Genomic DNA, 25,885 nt, shown 5'->3' on the forward strand with positions numbered 1-25,885 from the left:
AAAATTATATATGAATAAATAAATAAATTTTATGAATGTTCCTACACAATTAAAAAAAATATATACTTATTAAAATTTGATTTTTTATTATTTATTCATCATGGGCACTTCTGAATCGATTATAACCGCTGTATGGCAAAGATGAGTTTTGGTCCAATATAATAATTAAATTACAATTATCATGTGCTATATGAGACACAGATGAACCGTGTAGGTTTTCATCAACCTAATCCACCGTAGTATTAATAGACTCAGGTAACGGCTTATTTTGTTTTGTTACTCCAAAGAAGTATAACTTCTAACGCGCGTACATAAGTACACACACCGATTTTTTTTATTCTAACTCTCTTTAATTGAACATATTATGATCTTCAGTTCACGATAGTACGGTAGTTTGGACCAAAATTAATCCTAAAATATAATCCCAGGATTATGGGATCGATAAATCTCAAGATTGCAAATATCTAATACTAGTAATCATATAATATCGCATAATGCAAACCTAGATATTTTTTTTTATATATCGAAAATCATGGACAATATTTAGCTTAAATAAAAAAATCTTGTGTATACTAATCCTAATATCCTTATAGCCATCTCTTAAAATTCAAACTTTGTTTTCGTATTATAAAGGTAAATTTGCAACAACCTTGACCCGTTCAACAGCTCTAAATCTTTTTTAAATGTCCACGTAGATCAGTGGTTTCTAAACTGTATGTAACTACGTCCCATAATTTAAAAAATCTTGACGCCTAAAAATTTCGCGTAAAATATGTATTTTTCTACGAAATTGAATACACGAAACAATGAAGCATTACTGGCTAAACTTTCGCGTCCCCCTTTGAACCAGTATCGGCCCCCAGTTTAGAAACCACTGATGTAGATGGTTCTTTGAATTGAAACAATTAAATCTCAGGTTTAATGTAGGTACCTCTACCTTATAATATATCATTGAATCGACGTGTTTCCTTCACCCAAATAGTATAAAAAATATTCTTTAAAAATACCTTTTTGTGTTATTACTGTAGGTATGTCAATCAATACCTATAATTATTATACTGCCGCAAAAATATTTTTGATACGTCCTTGTATGCTATAATATTTTTTTGTTGTTGTTGCAAAAACTGGTTCTTCTCTTAGAAATTTATTTCATAACATCACTAACCTACCTCTACCGTTAATATAATATGCTAGTAACGTAATAATAATAGATAATATACGTTAGAATGTCGACCAACCCATTTCTAGCTTGATGTAAGGGAAAAATGATTTATTGTATTTATTATCAGTTATCACAAATGTGTGTTATTTTTATTTATTCTTATTCATAATGCATTACGATATTTTATCAATTAAATTGACTTAAGTCATTACTAACGGAAATTCTACTAATTTTGGTTTAGTTAATATAATATGTTATATAGTATAATATGTTGAAGCTGGATCTGATATAAATAAATAAGGTTTAAATTTATAGGTGTCTAACGACACAGTTTAGCTGTCTTAGAAAAATCTATGATTTTTTTAGCAACCATACCACTCAGCATTACATGGGTGATATACTTTAATATGTCGATGACATAGTATTAAACAGTAACAACTCAAAAAACGTAGTTTTGAGATAATCGTGTTTTAATATTTTACAATACACAAGATTTGACAAGATTCAAAAGGATACATGTCAGAATTTATCTACTCTGAATTGAAACGTATAGTCGATCGCCAGTTTTAAATGAAAACAATTCGATAAGGATCTGTACAAAATTGGTTTTGTTTGAAAGTTTGTAAAATTTCATATGGGTTTTTGGCTCTCAAGGTATCTAAATTATTATTTTCGAATTGTTTCTGACCAATATCACGAAATGTTGAATTTTTGACTTGTTACCGTTCAATTCTGGATCATCGATGTATGTTTTGTTGTCAAAACAAAAAAATAGAGCGAAAACGATGTCAGCATTTTCTCAATCATAAGTATATCGGCGGCTCTCGTGGTGCAGTGCGTAAGGCGCTTGTCTTCCACCCGAGAGTTCGTGGGTTTGATTCCCGGTCAGGACACACAATATTTATGTGTTTTTCTCAAAGCCTGGGTGTTTGTGATTGTTCAAAATTACTAATAACAACCTTGTACGAAAATGCAAGGATATGGTTATCAATAATTCAAAAAAAAAATCAAGAAGTATATCAGTAAGGTCTGTTATGATTTTTTAATTGTGACAATGTCTCCTGTAGTATATGGGCTGCATAAGTATAAATAAGGACAATCCATAAATCCTCACACACTCATCGAGTCCGTTACTCGACATCAGTGCTCGAAATAGAAAATTTTACGAACCGGAACGCTCAATATTTTTTCAAAAAATATGTGCAATATTCGATATGATAACTGTAATTCAAAAATATCTCAGTTTAACATAATGTACTTTATAAAACATTAAATTTTCATCACCACATTCGCCCGAATCAGTTGTTTGTGACATCAAAATATATAATAATGTAAGTTTACGAAATATCTAAATGTGTATGAATCTAATTGGAGTAGGAAACATAAAAATACATGAAATAATGGACAAACCAATACAATTTCCCATTGGTTTCGTCAGTAGTTTGAATAAATTATAAATGTATAACTAAGCGTAGATGGAAACATGAGTAAAGATACCTTGTCTTAATTGATTTTTGGGTTTTTATCAAGTGTACTTCTTCCTTCTTTCCTCGATATTTTATAATATAATTATTATGTTTGATTATGATATCTCTTGATAATGGCATCTGCACTGCAACTAGCCCGAAACGTCAAGGAAAGAAGGAAGAAGTCCATGCGATGAAAACCCAAAAATCAATTACGATGACAAACAACCGTGAAAGTCTCAAACAGCCTTTGAGATAGATATAGACAAGACACGTGCTACTTTATTCAAAGCTCTGATTTTTAGTAAATTGGAAATATTTTAATAAAACTATTTTTTAATCTAATCAAAATCCAACATGTACGAAAAAGCAAGAGCATCAAGCATCAAGAACAACACAGTATGAACATCATAATAAATTAATTTAATAAAATTAGGTATTCAATTAATACACAAGTTTTACGAATGTAGCATTCTTTATTAAATATGCATACTTTTAAACAAACTTAGACCTAGATTCTTTGACTAGCTCTGGTGTGGTGATTTAGAATCAGGTTCACAAAATAAATATAAGTGTTCCTTTGGTTCATCGAACTATCTAAATTATTTGTTTTTCTTATTGGTAGGAAGTTGAAATGGAGTGCCGCTGGTTTAAAATTATCTTGTTGCTTAATTCCGTATTTATTAATATTATTTACGGTACTGTTCGGTTATGAGGAATACAGCGGAAAACACATTTTTAAAATAGCCGATATACTGGATTATTTGTTAGGTTAACCTAACCACACCTAACCCGACCTAACCTAACCTAAACTAACCCAAACTGACAAATAATCCAGTATATCGGGTATTTTCAAAATGTGTTTTCCGCTGTATTCCTCATAACCGAACAGTACCGCATAGGTTGTATGAGTGCCTAGACATTTTCCAGTGCCTTTATAAGAATGTGGAGAATATTCTAAAAGTAAATAGTATCATGATACCTATTTTTGTATTTCATACACCATCTACTACCTACACTCTACAGTGATTTTATACATTCGCCTAGTATGAAAATATCATTACTCAATATTTAAACTAAGTAAGAATGCGAAAATTCTAAAATAAATTGCCATTACCATGTAGGTACTATTAAAAAATAATCAAAAACAATTTTCTTTAATTGATTATAAAGCAATATACCTACATAAGTTTATGAGTTCTTAAAACATTTTCCAGTGCATCGATAAGAATGTAGTGAATATTTGAAAAGTAGATTACATTATGATAATTTTATATTTCATTCACAAACAATCTACCTTATTTATGATCTCTATTTTATGAGAGCCTAATACATTTTTTTAAAATATGGAATATCAATATTATTTTATAAATAGGTGAAGGCATTGCATTTTTTACAAACAATCTACCTGCAGGGTCTTATGACAGCCTAATACATTTTTTTCAAAATATGCAATATGAATATTATTTTAAGCTAGGTGAAAATTTTAGAAGACAATGACATTTTTTCAAAAACAATCTACCTGCAGGGTTCTATGAGAGCCTAATACATTATTTTTAAATAGGCAAATCAAAAATAGGTGAAAATTCTAGAAGGCATTGTTATTTTTCATACACAATCTACCTGCAGGGTTTTATGACAGCCTAATACATTTTTTTTCAAAATATGCGATATGAATATTATTTTAATCTAAGTGAAAATTCTAGAAGACATTGACATTTTTTCAAAAACAATCTACCTGCAGGGTTCTATGAGAGCCTAATACATTTTTTTTAAATTAGCAATATCGATATTATTTTAAGCTTAGTAATAAATAAGTGAAAATTGTAGAAGGCATTACCATTTTTCATAAACAATCTACCTGCAGGGGTTTATGAGGGCCTAATACATTTTCCATTGTATATATTACTATTATAAGAATGACGTAAATATTCAAAAAGTGGATTGATTGCATCATGATACTTTTGTATTTCACAAACCATCTACCTTACATTCTTCTATAATCTATACCCATAATACCAGGTACCCTAAATAAATGATGTATTTTGTGATTTTGTCTGCACGCAAAAAAACACTGTTGTAATAATATACTATTATATTATCATATTGTCTTATTAAGAAAACGGAAGAGAGTAATAAATCTAAAGGTGCTTTCTTCAATAAAAACTTTTATTTTTTTATTATTAGACACATGGGTTGTCCAGAAACCTAGCTCGATGTATCTCTAAAAACAAAATTTTAACTTGGCTAATTGTGGCACCCATTTGTATCGACATATGTAGGAACAATAATCAGGGATTTTCAACCAGTAAAATCATTGTTTAATAGAAAGATAATTATTTTATTATGTTTCAAAATATTTTGAACCAGAACGCCATATGAAATATTCTGATGAGGCTCGAGAATTTTACGAGACATCTTGCTATCTTCCACGAGAAGGAACCGTATATTCGAGGATTCCACGAGACGGAACGGTATTCTCGAGGAATTCACGAACCGGAACGGCGCTCCAGGGCGTTCTGCTCCATTCCGAGCGCTGCTCGACATTCCACTCGAGTACAGTCTCTCAGTACGTTAAAATAATCAATCTCTCGATCACATCGATCTCCCCAGTACATCCATACACGCGATTATAACCTCATGCTGTCATCTTTATTATTGTATTTATTTATTCTTGTAATGAGAAATAAACACTCCCCTCACAGTATCCAAGCAACAACAATCTTTTATATCTCCTCCACCTCATCTACCGCCAAATAAATATAAAATACATTAAAACTATAAATTGTTTAAAAATATGTTGCCTATCGGCATCACTTTGCCTATTGACCTAACAGACTAGAGAAATCATAATGCTGAGGCCTACGTTACGTACGAAAATTGCAGTACAGTTGAATCAATTCAGATTAGGAGATTGCGCAGGCTAGATCATCTTCATCTGTACGATACAAACAGACAGAGTAATGTCGAGTAACAGAGCGCAGGAGAAATAAAATTAAAGAAATAAATTCACCGGCTATATAGAGCTGTACATTCAGGCGTCGATAGGGATAAGTGGAAAGAATTATTGGAGAATCTCAGGATCCACCTTGGTTTGTCAAACAATGATTATGGCAGTGATACAGCCACAATCATGACGTATCCATTTATTGTTATACACACATCGTTAATGTTAGTAATTTGATTATTAATTAATTTTGGTCTATATAAAAATATGCGGTAGATGTTTAGTATGTAGATAGTATTTAAATCAACTGTCTATAATATAAATCGTTTTCTTTTCCCAGTTGTTCCTGCTTCAGATGGATGATATTACGCCAAACGTTGCTGAGAATGTGACTGTCAACAATAAGCCAACGGGCTGCAGTGATGTTTGCCTTAATGAGCCAGGAATTGTAAGTGTCATCCGTCAAGGATAAATCTATATAACAAAACTCTCACAAAAAATTCATATTTCTCAAATACATTTCAGAAAGCTGTCTTCTATTATAGAGGTATAGTCTAAATATATGGAAATGAGACCAGTGACGTCCATAGGTAAAGTGCCGCCCTTAGACAGACTTAGTGCATACCTACCTATTTCATTATCTTTAACTAACTATCAAACTTTAACCAACAAAGAAATTATATGCATATTATGATCTACTGAGAATTAAAACATTTCTACGAAACCTACTCTCAAACAGCGGTAGAAATAGGTACGTGGAGGTCTAAGGCGTTGACAAGTTTGGGCCTCCCTTATGATTTTTAAAACTAAGATGTCGGTTCTTTCTAACAAAGCGACCGCATCTTCCGCTTCGTGGAAAACACTGCTTTCAAAAGTTGTAATAATCGTATTCGTTCCAACGTTTACCACCCCTCTTTTGTAATACAAACAACACTAACTATATTATAAGTAAAATAGCAAAATTTATATTATTATAATATAATGTTTTTATTTCTCTAATTATTATTGTCAAAAGAAAAATGGGAAATTTGCAACTCAAGCTATTTCTTTATTAAAATTAGTAAATATTATAAATTACAAGTTCATGACATATAAATTTTATAACATGACATGAAACACAAAGAAAAGTAATATGATATTATGATGACTCTGAGCGGTTAACGCGTTGGTTTATAATGTCGTGAGATCCACGTTCAAATCTCGTATCTGACAAAAAATTACCTAACAGGTTGAGCATGTGGCTAACATCCATTTCTCATAAAAAAACAAAAATCTGTGGAGGACTATTTATCATCTGAATACGTGTATTAAATAAGGCTCTAAGTACCAAAAAGTAGTATTGCATGTAGTTACAAAATACCGAGTCATTGCAGTAAAATTTCATGAAGCAAACCTTTTGAAAAATGTAGTTTTACAATGTGAAGCAATCACGGCAGCTTCTATAATTTTAGGTATTAAGAACTCGCAAGTGTCAACACACCATCGTCAGCTATTTTATATTGAATGCCGTTGACCACTGCAGTGCTACTTACACCATTATAAATAAAACACGCCAACGGACTTACAACGTCGACAGGTTTAATTATTTTGCTGTATTTTTTTGACTTGCTTGAGGCACTTGGACTATAGTTGAAGTTATTGGCGTTGGTATGTAGAACATTTTTCTATAAAAATGTCAGTTTTTATTTTTTTGGTACTTAGCGCCTTAATTAATACATGTATTCATCTTAGGATCGAAAATGGTTTTAAAAAAATATTATATTAAAATACATTGCAAAATACAAATCTTCACCTTTTGTCGATGACACAAAGCACCCTGACTTGAAGGCAACTCGTACAAGTTACAGTTTAGTTATAGCTAATAGCCTAATAGGTATCATCTCGACATTGCATCCAGAAAATGTCCACTACTACACTACTCTTATTCAATGTCGATTTTCTGCACTTCAGTGTAGGTATGATAAACACTTTAAATGTTTATATTTTGGCATATCAGTAAGAATATTTTCACAATTCCAGGAAATTTTGGCGCATACTGAGGACGCTTTAGCCGAGGTGCTGAACCATTTTTATATTCTGTGCGCTCACATTGTAAATGACACACCGCAAGGCAAATGGAAAGTACGTATAAATAATAATATAATAATATTAGGTACATTATTATAATGGAATTAGTATGTGGCCAACAATGCTATAAGGAAGGATGACAGATGAGGCGTCTAATTCCAAAAAGCGATAAGTCCACATTTGGTCAAAATCGAGAAAAAATACGCACATATTCTTTGTATAATTTTACACAATATGTATTGATCTATAAATTCCAAAACGCGACAAAACCCTACGAAAAAAAATATTTTAAGTCTCGATTTATTACAAAAAGCGCCAAGTCCGTGTTTCATATTATTTAAAGCATGGTTGATTTCGCACATGTTTAAGTCAACCAATAAGGGAACGTTCAGTATTTGAAATGGCGTCTCCCATGCTGAAGCATCTGGTAAACTCATGACAGTGCCACGGAAATATGTGCCTTATGCAAATATCGAATTGTGGACCTATTGCTTTTTGTAATTAGACGCCTCAGATATCATACACAGAGACATCTACTGATGGAATTACGAGTCATGAAATTAGATACAATTTATTGAAATAATTAGCTTTGACCGACTGTAACTGGACTAAACACATTCGAGCCAGCATACAAGTATATATATCTTTATCTAGAAAATCTCAATTGGAATCACTATATTTATGATACTTAAATAGGTAGGTGCTTATAATTTTAAGAACTATTTTTTTAAATTGTAAGCTTATCTTTGACTTAAGAGGATATTTGTTTACTATTCATTAATTAAATACCTGAATATTGAGAATACTTGAGTCATCTGTGCTTTGCCGATGATGTAGTAATTTTCTCGCAAGACTCAGAAGACCTCCAAAGCAGAATGCAGGAACTCGCTGAATTAAGCAACAAAGATGACTTGAAAATAAATGTAACAAAGACGAAAGTCATGTTCAACTGCTTTGCAGGCCAAAAAGAGATCCTTATCAACGACGCTCGAACAAGTGAAAAACTACATCTATCTGGGACAACAAGTGTCTATAAATGGATGTATATTTGATGAAATTGTTCGCAGAGTAAAGCTGGACTGGAGTGCTTTCGGCTGCCTGAATAATGTCTTCAAAAATGACCTCCCAATGTGCCTAAAGCGCAAAGTATTCAACCAGGCTGATGATAATGATTCATTAATTAAAACACTTTTACTGGCTATTTTTCGTATAATCGTAGTAAATTGCATATTTCGTAATCCTTAGATAACTAGATCACTAGACAGAAGTCTTCAATACCAAATTTTAATGTTGTCTTTGCATTAAAACCACATACTTACATTGATTTCAAATACATAATATCGATTAAAACACTTTAAAGCATTGATTACGTAATAAAGCTTCTATTACCTACCTACTCCCTGAAAACAATCTGAACATTTCCCCGTTCCAATGATTGATTATTTTTTACAAAATGACATCCCACCTACAAGACTATAAAATATAAATTATTGATTTTTGATGTCATGTCATTCTACTGCCATCTATGAGTTGAATTATTTATAATCTTCCTCTAAGTAAAACGCTGGAGCCCTCTTTCTGGTCAAAAATAACAATATATCGTCTATGTAAGTTCAATACCGCGTGTGAGCCAATATATTCAAAATACGTATTTTTGGCACTCTCGGTTAAACGGCACAAACCGCATTGATTGGTGCATTCAAATTTTGAAATTGACCAATAGACTACTTGCACTCGGTTAAAATCAATACCGCGTATATCGCTGATCCAATACAATGGACGAACGGAAGTTGCGGCAATACCGCTTAAGGTCCAACTGATTTACAAAATACTCCTATGGCAATTAATTTGCACAAACGCATATGATAGTAAAAATACATTTTCTAATATGAAACAGGAAGACACAATAAACTGCACTTAAATTTATTTTTCATCTTTTTTATCGATGAAATTGCGAGGTTTTTTGTCCCTCCTGAACATTTTGACAAACAGTTCTTCCGCGGTATTTAACTTACATAGACGATATTTAATCTCAAACTTTTCATCTGAATCGAAACTTTGAAATAAAATTTATCCTAGAATAGGTAGTAATTTACTAATATATAAATTATTTTAGTATGAAATGCTTTCTTTCAAACGTATGTTATATGACTGGAAACGTAGCCAAGAAGATGTTTTCGTACAGTATATTGAATCATGGAATTTATTTTATAATTTAATTTCGAAGGTGAAAGAGGAACGCTTCAGTTCACTGGTGTATGCAGGTCACCTTCCCGGCTACACAATGGGATTCAACCAACACGGACTCGTCTTCAGCATCAACACACTAAGTGCTCGGACACTGAGATCAGGAAAAATTCGTAAGCTATGTCTTATTATACTCCTTTTTCGGACACTAGCTAGCTTTTTAATCACAGGTCAATCAAACAGCCAACGAATAAACAGATGCAGGTGCACAGGTAACCAAATTGAGTAAATCAACTTCAAAGTTAAATTTGCGATTATAAATTCTACTTTACTGTTTTTAACGTTAACTTTAAAGTCGGATTGTTATATTTTGCTAACATACCCACTCGAGTATTGGCACATAAAATAATATACATTCTATGTGCTTGAAAAATGAATTTTACCTACATAGCGATAAGAGTGATAAGAGTCATGTCATTAACCTATTCCGCAGTGCTCACTTTTTGGATTACTTTAGGATTTTGTATTTGCAACTGAAACCTAAGTATGAGTTAATGATTCTATGTAATAAAATGATCCTTTGCACATTATTAATAAATTAAGCTGTATTAGTTGAAGTATGAGCTTATGCAGGGCTTTTTTTGTAATGTAACGCGGTGGAACGGCATTCCGGCACCTTTTTTCACGGTATTTTTAATGTTTCAAAAGCAATTAGATGAAACATTGTTCGCGATTACATATTACAAGTTAATTTTCCTGAATCATCTCATATGAAAAGACATATCCTGAAAAACTGCCTATCGCGTTTAATATGAGCATTGAATTCTATTAGGTACCATTTCTTCAAGTGAATGTGAACGCAAATTTTTGCAAATAAGAGCTTCGTTTAAGACCAAAACAGTTTCGGCACTTTTGGTCATCAACTCGTCGGACCATATTTGACACGTTTCGATCATTCGAAATACATTGATCGGTGGTGACTCAGTGGAAGAAGATATTCGGCCATAGACTCTAAATATAAGAAAAGGAATCGAGACGATTTGTCAGACGAAAATTGGACTGAACTTTTGAAATCACTATGGCCCCCACAAAGGGGGACTTGACAGGGCTTTAGCCTGGGGTATCGACCAGATAATTGAAATAACGCACATCACAAAATTGGTCTAATCGTAAAAAAAATTGCCTAATTTCCTTCGAGCGTATTAACATTTTAACATAGGTAGTTATGTAATTGCATTTTTTGGTTAATGTTTGTTGATACACTGAATACCTTTAATTATACCTCGAACACCATTTGAAAAACACTACTATAGAGCATTACACTCCTTTATCCTTAGTGATAGGTAGGGGGCCCTCTTCAGGAGTAGGTACCATGGAAATCACTATTTACTTTTATTCAAATATATGAGGTTTTAACAGTAGGTAAATTGTTTGGCAAGAAGTGAGTTCCGACACCTTTTTTTTTTAAAAAAAGCCCTGGTCTTATGTCAGAGAGGGTTCAAAGAAAAAATTTGAGACTTTGACACTCACTGTATGGATATTATCAATGGATTTGTCTGCTTTTATATTAGGTGTGCTTGCATACCATGTAGTAGTCTAAAAGAGACCTTTATTGGCCACATATTCTTTTCGCTTATATGTGGTGTGAACGAGACATCTGCCATTTTTTGTAATATCGACCAGTGTGTTCCTGATAAGTGATAACTATCTTATAAATCTTGAGTGTCAATTTATTTGTCCTTCTAAAGTGCAAAGCTATTGATGTATTCCACTTGCGCGAATATGAGTTTAGGTGAATGTAGATTTATAAATACTTAAATAATATTCCACCACTTACCCCACTCGATGTACTCCCATGAACTTTTTTTTATGATTTGTGTACGTACTCCTATTATGCTATTTTTGCTTATTGGTAATATTATTGAATTCGTAATTTGTAATGTACACTTTGTATAAAATAAATTTGAATCATATTGCGACCCTTTTAATTTCGTTACTTATATAATTTTTAATATAAATTTGAATTGTAAGTAGCAAAAACATTACAATGGTAAATTGTAACTTATAATAATTTTAATTATATAGGTAGCCAACTTTATTGTTTTTTCTATAAAATTGACATTTTGATCATGCCTTTTGAATCTTAATCCACCAGCAAGGACATTTTTAACCCGAGCACTTCTGAGTGTGGAGAATCAAGCTGGAGCTGAAGCAGTTCTGGCTGACGTCGGTTGCGGTGCAGCCGATGGCTGCTCAGTCAACATGACATTCCTCGGCCAGGAAGGCGACCGCCTCTTCCACAACATCGAAATGGCGCCACCTGCCGAAGGACAGGACCGATCGCAGCTCAGCATTTTTACTGCTAGCCCCGGGGAATATTATCTTCATTGCAATACGTGAGGGCTACTTTATATTGGAAGAGTTCAAAGGACAATTAATTAGACCAAGCCACATTTTTTTCTTATCAAGTTCTAACAGTACTTGATTTAAAATCATAAATGATCTTTTCATAAATTTGCCAAATTTCAGCCAAACAATGTTGAATTAAAATAGATTTTTTTAAATAGGATTTACTCAAAAAAATCATTTTGGGCTTGGGCCACTAAAGTTGTCCTTTGAGCCCCTCATCATTTATCATCAATACCTTTATCAGATAGGAATACATTTAATGGAGGCATCCAAGATGCATAGTAGGTTAATTATAGTAACTAGCTGAGCCAACTGGCTCTCGCCAGTCTGTCTCGCTAGGTCTTGCAGACAGCTTTTCATCATAGTGACTTGGTGTTGGATTTTAATATAATAATTGTAAAGCGTGTATAGACGGCGCCATAGTTTTCCCTTCGGAATGGATTTTCATTCACGTCAGATAGTTGAAAATTTAGCTGATTTGTCAGTTTTACGATTTGCATGTCGTCACTTCCAATACAAATTTGGAGTCATGTGCGTAGTCTATTCTGGAGTCTGGCCTTCTCAATATCGTCTGACACCATTTCAGGCTGCTAGGCCTAGCAGAACAGCTGGCAATCGCCGATTGCTACCACTGTCATTTTAATTTTAATACAATATATGTGTAGGTATGTGCAAATGCACAAATATAAATATGATAAATATAAATATGATAAATAATTATACATCTCAATCGTGATTATCATAAATAGCGATCCAATATAACGTGAATATTAATCTCTTTCGGGTCCCATTTACATAATAGAAAAAGGTTAGCAGCATAAAAAATAAATTTAAACATTATTTTGTTTCATTGTCTATAAAAAATAAATGCTCGGAGCCATAGAATAATATTTAAAAAATCATATTTTGATTTAAAAATTAACCTTAAACAATATAGTTTCCCGGTGCGGGACATTCATATCGAGACAAATGTTGATAAATAATGAAGCAATACATATTATATCTGATAAAAATAGGAATTTATAAGACCTAAAGATGTGGAATCAGCTTAAAGAAGCCTTCATCCAGCAGTGGATTGATACAGGTTGATGACGATAATGACGATATAAATGGGTAGGTATATAAAATCACAAATTTAAAAAAATATTGCAGTTTATATGACCAAGAAGAGTAGAATTAGGTTGGGATAACCTTCATCCAGCAGTGGATTAATCTTGGTTGATGATGATAATGACGATATTATGAATGGGTAAATATAATATCAGCAATTTTGATAAATATAGCAATTCATATGACCGACAGAAATTCAAACAACTTAGAGAGGCCTTCATCCACCGGTGGATTGATTCAGGCTCATAATGATAATGGAAATATAAATAGATATAATATAATATCACCGATTTTGATAAATACAGCAATTCAAATGACAGAAAGGAGTAGAATCAGGCTTGGGAGGCCATTATCCAGCAGTAGATGGGTTCAGGTCAATGATGATAAGGACGATAGAAATAGGTATAATATAGTAGTAGAATCAGGTTGCGGAACCCTTCATCCAGCAGTGGATTGATCCTGGTTGATGATGATGACGATATGAATATGTAGATAAATGTAATATCACCGATTTGGATAAATACATAAATTCATATCACAGAAAGGAGTAGAATCAGGCTAGCGAGGTCTTTATTAAGCAGTGGATTGGTTCAGGTCGATGATGATGATGATGATAATGATGATGATGACGATATGAATATGTAGATAAATATAATATCACCGATTTTGATAAATACTGCAATTCATATGACAGAAAGGAGTAGAATCAGGCTAGGGAGGTCTTTAATAAGCAGTGGATTGGTTCAAGTCGATGATGATGATAATGACGATATGAATATGTAGATAAATATAATATCACCGATTTTGATAAATACAGAAATTCATATGACAGAAAGAAGTAGAATCAGGCTAGGGAGGTCTTTATTAAGCAGTGGATTAATCCTGGTTGATGATGATGATGATATGAATATGCAGATAAAATATATAATATCACCGATTTTTATAAATACAGGGATTCATATGACATAACAGAGTAAAATCAGGCTAGGGAGGTCTTTATTAGGCAGTGTATTGGTTCAGGTCGATGTGATGATGATGATGATGATATGAATATGTAGATAAATATAATATAACCGATTTTGATAAATACAGAAATTCATATGACAAAAAGGAGTAGAATCAGTCTATGGAGGTCTTTATTAAGCAGAGGATTGATTCTGGTTGATGATGATGATGATGACAATATGAATATGTAGATAAATATAGTATCACCGATTTTGATAAATACAGCAATTCATATGACAGAAAGGAGTAGATTCGGGCTAGGGAGGCCATTATCCAGCAGTGGATTGGTTCAAGTCGATGATGATAAGATGGATAGAAATATGTATAATATCACAAATTCGTTAAACCAATAGTAGTAGAATCAGGTTGCGGAACTCTTCATCCAGCAGTGGATTGATCCTGGTTGATGATGATGATGATTATGATGACAATATGAATATGTAGATAAATAACATTAGAAATTCAATACTGTCATAATACAATCAACGTAGAGAGGCCTTCATCCAGCAGTGGATTTATTGAGGCTCGTGATAATAATGGCATTATTATATATAGATAGGTAGATAATAATATAATTTCACTGATTTTGATAAATATAACAATTCATGTGTAAGTAAGGAGTCGAATAAGGCTGAGGAGGCCTTCATCCAGCAGTGGATAGGTCAAGATTTATGATGAAAATAGGTAGATATTATACAATATGACTCATTTTGATAACTATAACAATTCGTATAATTTCTTTCATTGTTTGCAATGGCAACTTTGTTAGTTTAATATGACTATATTGTGATCTATGGAAATTAGTAGCCTAGGTAATTATTCAATAAAAAAAATAGTGCGTAACAGCCACAAAGAAGTATTTAAAAAATCAAATTTGGAATATCATGTTATCTATGAAATGGCGGACAGTGGCGCACGCTCCTATCAAAAGATATTATACGTAGTGAATTGTACCAGGATTATGGTTTTTTCACCGGAAAAAAGTGCACTAATGCCTACATTACGATATTTGAATAAAAATAATCGAATTCGTTTGTCAAATAAAGGATTAGAAGGTCTTAAGCGACGAAGACGTCATTCTGTGGGGCGTAAACAGTAAATATGGCGATTGCATACGATGTGTAAGAACATATCGGATATAAACGTCACGTACATGTAAAATCATGGAAAATTTCTGAAATGTGTTCAATTCACTCGGTAGATGAATCGGTAGCGCACATTTCGAAGTGAAGATGTAAAAATAACAATAAAATGTCGCTTAAATGAGCTGTTGGTGTATTTTCCAAAATCTCTTAGGATTATAATATATAGGAGATGATTGAAAACAAAACAAAGAGTATAACGTGATTTGTTGGTGTAATTGTAAATAAATAAAATAGATTAGCATTATCTGTAATTAGGAGATTGCTATTTTTAAACTGTGTAGTATTCATTCTATGATTATTGGTAATTTTTATGTGTTTCTACATTATGCACCCTGGTAATGAATTGACCTATTCGACATTTGTGAATTTTACAGAAACGCCTGTTTGAAAATAAACCTTTTACGAATAATATTTCTCAATAAGAAATCATCCCTTACTTTACTACCATACAATATGTTATTCCAAAGTCGTTTGGTAAAAAATAACCATGCTTGAAACATATGTAGGTTAAGGTCAGTTCACCACCAAAGCAACTTATTGCAGCGAACTTTGGCATGTTTATAACAAATAATACCTACTTACACACATATGCGAATTCACTAAACTTTGAATTAAGATATAATTAATATGGATGTTTTGAAACATTCTCAATTCACAAATATGTAAGATATCTATATTTTCAACTCTACGACAAATACTCTCAAAATAATATTATAATCATGTTACTGATTTTGCTAGAAGGAGGCGATTTGTATAGTAAACTTAGCTGATAACATTTAGTAATGAATAATATGAAAAAAGTTCATGACTCGCATGCGTATTTCGATTTGCATTCATATATTAATTAGCATTGTTTACCAATTTAAAATAAGAATATACATAATGTATTAATATTATGTGCATGTTGTAATAATTGTATTATTACACAATGAATATGTTGTATAAAAATTTTGGTTTAATAACACACTGTTGTCCGTGGACCTTGACATTAAAACATATTAATTTTATTTTTTATGTGATTGCTATAAAATAATAATGTTTTTCACAAAAAAATATTAAGGAAATATAAATATTTATGTTTTAATAGTATATTGAATGACAATGCTGAAAATTTTGTAATTAACCAACTTTAGATACCTACATAATATAACAGGAAGGAATAAAATTATATAACCACCTGACCTACATTCATAGTACAAATTATAGTAGTAACCCATGATTATTCATTTACAGAGATATTCCCAATTAGGTATTTTATATTTTAAAATTTAAATCATTTACAGTATTTTCTACTACAGTTGGCTCTGAATTAACCTGGATTAATCGGCAAATTTCTACCACAGATATGTTATTCACCAGTTAACAAAGAACTGCAACGAAAATATTCTGCACAGTATTATCATAATATATTCTTATTCAGTTACATTGCATGTGTTAAATATATTTATATGTTACAATCGCACCGTATGAAATGAATCATCCATAAAAATACAATAATAATATTGGATCACTTTGTACTTCTCAGTGCAACTACAGCAAGCACAAATTTTAATTTTAATGCATAAGTATTTCCGTCATGCGTATATTAGTGAATTACCATATTGCATCAAATTTCCATTATGTACTGTGAACTTATAGTCCGACAACATAAAATTTAACTTTTTGATGTTCAGTTGTGTTCTGCTGTTTTCGGCCAGTACATGAACATCTAAGAAGGAAACAGCCCGTACTACACGTAGAAAATCGTCAAAGTTACTTTCAATATGAATAAATTATTAAACCCCACAACAAGATCTCGGCAAAAACAGAAAGTCGCTTTAGTCGCGTATAGAAGATTTTTTGTGTTGTCATTTTTTGAGAAAACCAATCTTGCGAAATTAGGTTTTTAATTTATAACAATTATATTCTCAGTAATTCACTTAGCAGCCTTATTATTATTCGATAATTAACAATAGATTAACAATTTAAATAATTTCACCTTTTAATTATTAGTATTATGATAGTTAGGTTAACTTAAGATAGTTAGGGTAATTATTGAGTTTGGAAGGAAATAAATCACATTAACTGATTTTATTGCTGCAGGTATTTATTAATGAAATAATTAGGAGAACACAAATTAAGACTTAATAAGTAGAAGTGAACCGTATTATGTACATATTATTATTAAATATATCGATGACCCAATCCCATTTTTTTATAATTATCAAATAATGTCTTTTAATTGGTATTTTAAGTAAAGTTATTATAAAAACGCATAATGTGAAAATCATTTTCTATAAAAATATATATCTACCTATCATTATAATTGTACTGTCATCACTATTAAATATTCGGTCACATTAAAAACAATAATTTCTCATACTTGTCTTTGTAAAGATTTTGTGTAATACCCCGATCGAGATGGGGTAATAATTATTGTAAAACTGTAAATATACTATTGTATCATGTAAAACAGACTTTTCACACACAGATACAGCGTTTATGCTCACAGATGCAGCGTTTACACACCTACTATATGCGCACAAAAGTAAATGTGCTTCTGCGCAGGTCCGTTTTTAAGTTGTTTAGCTATAATTGTGTGAAGTGTGAAAATTATTTTTTTAAGATGACCAATTGTCCGCCTGATTATTATGAGACTGGCAAATTGAATGTTAATGTATCTATTTATTTGTAATAATTTTATTATTATAGCATTGCAAAAGTCCCAAGCAGATATGAAGTATGTGCAAAGTTTGAAATCCATGCTTCAAAATCTATTTAACCTTTTCAGAGTGCCAGCCAATTTCTACAAGGTGGATACTTATAGGCCAGCTATTTTTGGAATAAAATAAATCTCTTAAGGGGGGACATGCTCGTCGAAGGTCAAAATTGAGTTTTTATTGTATTTTCAAACCATGATCCTGGACACTCCTTAAACGTTGTAGATAATCTATTTATATAATTTTGAAGCCTTATTATCCTTTATAGTTATTTTAAACATTTGATGACTGCATAAAGTATTTTTGTTACATAAAATAGTATTCTTTTAAACCTCTCGCTCTAATGTTTTAGAATATAGTCATATTTCGGTACATAACTGTGCAGTGGTGTTAAAATTTTTTACATTTATTAATTTTTAAACGCATTTATAAAACCATTTGCATAATTTATTACGAGATAATTTTTGTAAAATATTCACGATAAAAAATTATATTGATAATCTCTGTGATCCCAAATTTGACAAGAATTAGGCATTTTATTATTCAAAAAATCGGCAAGATTAACACATTTGAAGATGATTCTAAAGATATTTATTATAAGCTATGTCTTTGACCATTCAAGTGTGATAAACATCTTATGAATAATGATTGCTTTATAATAATTATTGACATAAGAATAAGGTAGTGTTTTTTTGAAATACGCCATTTCTTTTGTCATTCCCCAGTGGTTAAGCTACAACATACGGCCGTAGCCATAAATTGACAAACTATAATTGAAATAGGGAGTAAAATGATATTAACGCGCGTGTTTGAACATGTAGGGGAAAGCAGGTAGGATTCGTACACTTTTTACTCTAAGCCGTATAAATACAAAACTGTAAGATATTTTAAAATAACTTCAATCCTGCCTATATTTCCAATATATTTGGCTTTAATAATAGTGAAGTGTAGTTTAGATACAAATCAGCATGGCGAAACTACGGTAACTTTTCTGAAAAATGGAAAACGTACGAAACTACCCCACACGTGGGGTAGCTTCGTACATAGTGTGGGGCACATTCGTACATAATGGGGAACCTTCGTACAGTCAAAGAAAATGCTATTTATTCAATGTAATATAATCATGTATTGAGATCAAAGCTAACACAGAATCAGCCTTCATGTAATAATAATTAACAGTTATGGTTTTTAAAGTGCTTATAACTACTTAGTCATAAAAACTTAATAAAGGAACGAATAAATCAACATTATCAAATTTACCATTAGAGTAATAGGTCTTAATCTTATGTATTTAATAGTTGTACTATCCAACATTATACATAGATAGGTCTTTTTCGAAGCTAAATATTATCCGGGCTGTTCTTGCTGTAAAAGCAGATTTTGATAGCGGGAAAACACATACCACATCTGATATGTAAACTGTTCCTTCATCTTTGGTAGTGGGAAAGATAAATTTCCAGGTATGAGGCTTCTTCCTCAAAAATGAAACTTTGTATTCAACCGGACTATATTTTTTAAGCACCTGTCCAAGATAATATAAAACGGTCTTTGTTTTATTGAACTCTACTATCACAAAGCGTTCTTCTTTGATGTTCTCTGACGTAACTGGAGTTTCATTCTTAGTATCCGATCCTTCAGACGTCTCTTCGATGGGAGAACAAGAATTTTCTCTTAAACTCATATTAGCCTCATCCTCACAATCAGTTTCATCCTGACTATCAGTCTTTACAGTTTTATTTTGCCTCTTTGGTTTGGTTGTCCCTGAAGTTTTGTTTTGGTTCTTGTATCTGACAGTAAATGTAATGCTTGCTTCATCTCATTAGCCCTTTGTTTCCTCTCTTGCTCTTGCTTCTTCAACTTTTTTGCTTTTTCTATTTCTTCTAGTCTATTTTTTTCAGAAGTATCTGTATATATTCTCGATTTTCCTGGTAGTTTTCCTTTCTTCGACTTTTTTAACGCATTTCTGTCCACTCTGGGATAGGGCCGGATAATTTCTGGAGTTATTAATCCTACAGTTGATAAAGATGCAGGCGCAGTTGTAGGTGATAGCAAGGAGGGTGATACTGGCGCTGAGCTCCATGGAAGATCTTGTTGAGTAATCTCTGTTTCTGCAAGTAGAGTTTCTGGCACATTGGCATCTTGGCCCGCTGTAGAAGTTTATTGTACACCTTAAGTGGATTCTAACGGCTGCATCTTGCATCATTGCATCTTCATCAACGTCTCCTGTTCTTGTCCCCTTTTTCATATATATTCGCGGCATGGTTCTGTAACAATAATATTTTTGGTAAACAATCTTTCTACTGCCACGCAGTTAGGAATGGGGAGCATTCGTACAGTATGAATCTACCCCACTCATAACTGCACGAAGGTACCCCGAACCGAGAAATCAATAAATTAATTGAAAATAAAAATAGCCGCTATAGTTAGCCTAAAATGACTATTTACATATTAAACGAAGTTATCACTTCATAAACTATACTAAGTCACTTATAACATTCGTGCAAAACTTATAACAGTTAAGCGTGTTCAAAAGTTAATACAAAAAATACTTACGTAGAGCAAAAACACGTATCGGCGTGATCCGTCGAAACTGTTGGCTGCACTGATGTCCTGCCCCGCGGTTACACTATACGTATGGGCGGGAGTCACACACACAAACGCGAGCAGGCCAATGAATTGGATAGTGAAGATATCGCCACTGTACGAATGCTCCCTGTGTACGAATCCTACCTGCTCTCCCCTACCGTTTAAAAAAAAATAAAAAAAAAATCGGTTAGGTACATGTTCAAACACGCGCGTTAACATAATTTTACTCCCTACTTTAATTATAGTTTGTCAATTTATGGCTACGGCCGTATGTTGTAGCTTAACCACTAGGGAATGACAAAAGAAATGGCGTATTTCAAAAAAACACTACCTTATTCTTAGGTCAATAATTATTATAAAGCTATCATTATTCATAAAATGTTTATCACACTTGAATGGTCAAAAACATAGCTTATAATAAATATCTTTAGAATTATCTTCAAATGTGATAATCTTGCCGATTTTTTGAATAATAAAATGCCTAATTCTTGTCAAATTTGGGATCACAGAGATTATCAATATAATTTTTTATCGTGAATATTTTACAAAAATTATCTCGTAATAAATTATACTAATGGTTTTATAAATGCGTTTAAAAATTAATAAATGTAAAAAATCTTAACACCACTGCACAGTTATGTACCGAAATATGACTATATTCTAAAACATTAGAGCGAGAGGTTTAAAAGAATACTATTTTATGTAACAAAAATACTTTATGCAGTCATCAAATGTTTAAAATAACTATAAAAGATAATAAGGCTTCCAAATTATATAAATAGATTATCTACAACGTTTAAGGAGTGTCCAGGATCATGGTTTGAAAATACAATAAAAACTCAATTTTGACCTTCGACGAGCATGTCCCCCCTTAAACAAAATTAAATAGGAACACAATGATAAATATTTGTGAAAACTTACCAAATCAACATGTTACTCGAGTTTATCGTGAATATTTTCCCACTAAAATGATAAATATTTAGAAAATCTGTTTATCGTTGTGTCTTTTCTACAACCATGTATCTCAGAAAATAACTTTTCAGGAGAGGCAAAAAATAACTTTATTCTCTCAGTTTTTAATTCAGAAATAAATTTTCTTCTGTGAAATATCTATTCAGTATAGTTACACATAGTTTTATGGAAAAAATGTTGCTTCTTCAATCTATAGCACTACTCTTGCGACCGATCAGTCATATTTTCGAAGATACGAGAATGCATTGCAACTTTACTGTGAATAATTTCACAATATTACTGCAGTAAGCACGTATCTTGACTTGCGAGAAAAAACTTCAGTATAAACATTGGTCAAAGTTCAGTATTTTGTGTACTTACAAACATGTATCTTAAGATACGAGTTGATAATATTTACAAAAGACTTTTATTGTGATACGATTTTTTTGTCATTGTTTAAATCTATTATGTTAAGTATAAAGTATATTTTGAGATACTTGTCAGTGGAATATGTGCGTATTCAAATTCTGAATTCATTACATCAAATAACTCAAAACTGACAAAAATTGAGATACATGTTTTGTAGAAAATTAATGACGTTATTCAGAAATTATGACATTTACAAAAACGCACGAGTTAACTCGTCCATGACCTGAAACGACACACATGCTTTGATGAGTTAACTCGACTCTGGTAGTGATCAGGAATGTGTAATCTGGCAGTGATCAGAATCAAATTGTACCACTTTCTTCTAGCTATTGCAGTTATAATATTATTGTTAAAATATTTTTGTTGGTTCAGGTACCCAAGCCTATTTCATCAGAACAAAGGTAAAACTTATAAAGTGCAATAATAAACTATTGTACTCAGAGTTTTATCTATGATATGATAATTTATTGTGTATGTACTCCTACTAAACAGCAAAAATTTATGTTTTTCTAGATATTTGAGACTTAAAGTTCCCGAGACGACGGGATTGATTATCAACAGCAGTACTGAAAGACTCAGCGCCCTGAAGAAACATGAGCGACCCTTGAACAAGAAGGATGTTTTGGATATGATATCTGACCAGACTGGTAAAAATTACCGAGTATTCCAGGACATAGGACCTGATGACTGTGTTAAGACGATAGCGACTGGTAAAAAAAATTTCTTCTTCATTAGTAAATATAACTATATAAGTGGTAAGGTACCCAGGGTTAAGACGATGATGATGCCTATCTCGATGCTAGCAAACAATACCAATACAGCTGCGAAACGCTTTTGTTGTACCTACAGTGCTAAAATAGAATGAGTCCAGTAATACTTGTCGACTATTCATGTTTAATATTATAATTATAAGGTAAACTAACATTTGCGCTCCTAAGCAGAATATATAGGCCTCCGCAAAGTAGAGATTATATGAGTCCTTAGTTGCCAAACCCCCTCTGGGCGATTTTTCAATAAAATTAGCTTTGAATGTACGTATGTGCTATATCGATAGGTCTACCAGCCTGTTAAAATGCGAGTTTTAAATATCGCTCTGTTTCGTCAGAAAATCAAAATGAATATTGACTTGAGTCGCCAAACCGGCTCTAGGATAAATAATAGGTTACTAAGTCGGCTTTACATAGTCGACCAATCAGACGTCGCAATTCAAACCATGATTTTTAGCATACGTTTAAATTGCTATACAAACATCACCACCATCACACAACATTATCGTAAATACACAAAACAGTTTTTCGTGATTTACTCGAAACTCAAAAAAACTTCCAAAGCGGGTTTAGCGACTCAGCGACTCATATTATTAGTTTGTAGAGTCATTGCTCTGAATCAAACATACATTAAAAAAACAAATAACCACTATGCATTATTTCAAAGATAGGCACTCTACAACTACTGCCACATGGGGTCTAATTAATATTAGAAACAAACAAATTAAGATATTTTGTTTGTGTAACATGACAATTTAAATTTGCTTTATCCACTTTTGTCACGGGCAATGTTTTCTCCATTTCGAAGCAACAATATGATGTCATGTAATAACATCAAACAAACGGGATATACTCACCTTTATAGATACTTAGCATTGATATAATAACACACTCACGCTATTTTACAAGTACCTACTTAGCACATCCATTGTGGCATGAAGTTAGTAGCATCTACACCCATATATGAAGCCGAGAATTGCGAGATCAATCCTATGAATGGGCAAATAAAAATACATGTTGCCTTTTTCAATGCGTGTTTGATCCGGTGCAAGGACCCAATTAAGGGACAAATTGCTACAACCATCTGTAAAAAAATGTCTGTTAATATAAGCTCCACTCTGTAGAGGCTCATAAAATGCTACCCTTACGAGCAAACGAGAAATAAGCGAAAATTATATTTTTTTCAACAAAAGCATTAAGTACCTACTACTTATATAGTAATAGCTTGTAATTGTCTCTTATTGGAACAATGGGATATGTGGTATTACTATGATGATAACATCAAGTGGTATCTAAATAAATTCATAAGGTATTCAGGGATAGGTGATCTAGCTATCTATATGTAATAAAAAATATGTTACATTATTAAATCAATATATTATTAGTTTTGGTAAATTGTACAAGTATTAATTTTAGAAATTCATTAACATAATAACAATCATTTAACACTAGGATAATAATGCATGTGTTTTCTAATATAGTAATTTAAAAATGATTGAGATTATATTACATCATATTATATTATTATTAAGGCATCATAAAACATGAATTTTCAAGGACAAAAAAAAATCAGATTCTATTAATTGTAGATTTTCAATTATTTACTTAGCCTATATCAATGTCTTTTTTTATATTGTACATACACCATTAAATTTAATATGATTAGTCAAATATTAAATGTATATATTATTATTATTATAATAAGTATGTAGTAACTATATTGTATTATTATGACAGGAGTTTGAGAAATTCATTGATTACTGTAAGTAATATAATAATAATATCTATATATAAAAAAATATTACACATTTCAAATGATTTTAAGATGACTGCTTAATGATGGCATGACTACATAATTATTTACATCAATAGAAAGGACAATTAATTATATATATATATAGACGAAAGGTGGAGGTAGGCTGTTATAATCCGACATAAATAGTGTACATTAAACTTTATCTGTCAAACGTATTTGCTTTCATTGATCTACATTGAGTCTACAATGTGTAGATAGTTTTTTTTAAATTCGTTAAGCGCAGCCCATACACAAACCATAATCGATAAAAAATATTCTCCTCTCTCTATAAAATATCTAAAGTTATGTATCTATCATTTTAATAGCATTATTTTAGATATTTTATAGATAAATGAATATTTTTTTGACTATTATCTACTATGGCTTGGATAAGGCAGGGTTTAATTGAATTTAAAAACTAACCAGCACCATCTGCAAATTGTATTCTTAGTTCAATGAAAACAAATAAGATGACAAATGTGTGAACTATTTATGTTGAATCGTAAGGGCCTACCTCCACCCCTCGCCACTAATATATTTATATATATATAGGTATTATTTTTTTTTACAAATATAAGTAGGAATGGTAAAATAATATGTATTTTTTTTGTTATTATCTAAAGTTGTGTTATTGTTTCAGGAATTTTCGATTGCTGTGCCCGAACATGGAGTCTGTATATAGATAAGCCAAACTGTAGCGATCCACTGGTTGTCCTGCCAATAATAACAAAACAATCCAACGGTAAAAATTGAAAACACATCCCATACAAAACAAACTTAAATTAGTAAATTATTTTAAATCCATAATCAACAAACCTCAAAAGATGCCATTAAAATATAACAAAGTACTTAGTTTTGTGTATGAATCCTGATATAATATTATATAATTATTACTATAATCTTGAATAACCTCGAAAGATAGAAAAGTAAGTATCCTATAAAAATTCCGATTTGGAACAACCATCCACAGCAACTGAGGAGGCGAGCTTATTAACTGATTAAACAAGTCCAAACTGTCAATACAAAAAAATTTAAACAACTGTGCATTTGAGGCATTATTTAAAAATTGGCGAGGTTGTTCCAAATTATGTATGTTAAATTAAAGAATTTTATATTCTTAAATCTTGTGTAGTATTATTCCTTGATTACAGAAATGAGAC

The 25,885-nt window shown here is 31.7% G+C and overlaps 1 protein-coding gene across 1 annotated transcript in view; it reads left to right on the forward strand.

Moving 5' to 3' along the window:
• Positions 1 to 25,885, forward strand: part of t (C45 family peptidase tan) — a 49,675-nt gene that overhangs the window by 21,311 nt on the left and 2,479 nt on the right. The window contains exons 4-9 of the mRNA XM_085942861.1: positions 5,916 to 6,023; positions 7,595 to 7,696; positions 9,870 to 10,002; positions 11,985 to 12,225; positions 22,677 to 22,873; positions 25,366 to 25,442. Of these exons, the coding sequence (XP_085798987.1) occupies positions 5,916 to 6,023; positions 7,595 to 7,696; positions 9,870 to 10,002; positions 11,985 to 12,225; positions 22,677 to 22,873; positions 25,366 to 25,442 (858 nt within the window). The remainder of the gene's footprint in view (positions 1 to 5,915; positions 6,024 to 7,594; positions 7,697 to 9,869; positions 10,003 to 11,984; positions 12,226 to 22,676; positions 22,874 to 25,365; positions 25,443 to 25,885) is intronic.

This window comes from Rhyacophila brunnea, unplaced genomic scaffold (assembly GCF_057557595.1).
Source record: "Rhyacophila brunnea isolate RB1 unplaced genomic scaffold, BYU_Rbru_1.0 scaffold_1, whole genome shotgun sequence".
NCBI classification, from domain to species: Eukaryota; Metazoa; Arthropoda; class Insecta; order Trichoptera; family Rhyacophilidae; genus Rhyacophila; species Rhyacophila brunnea.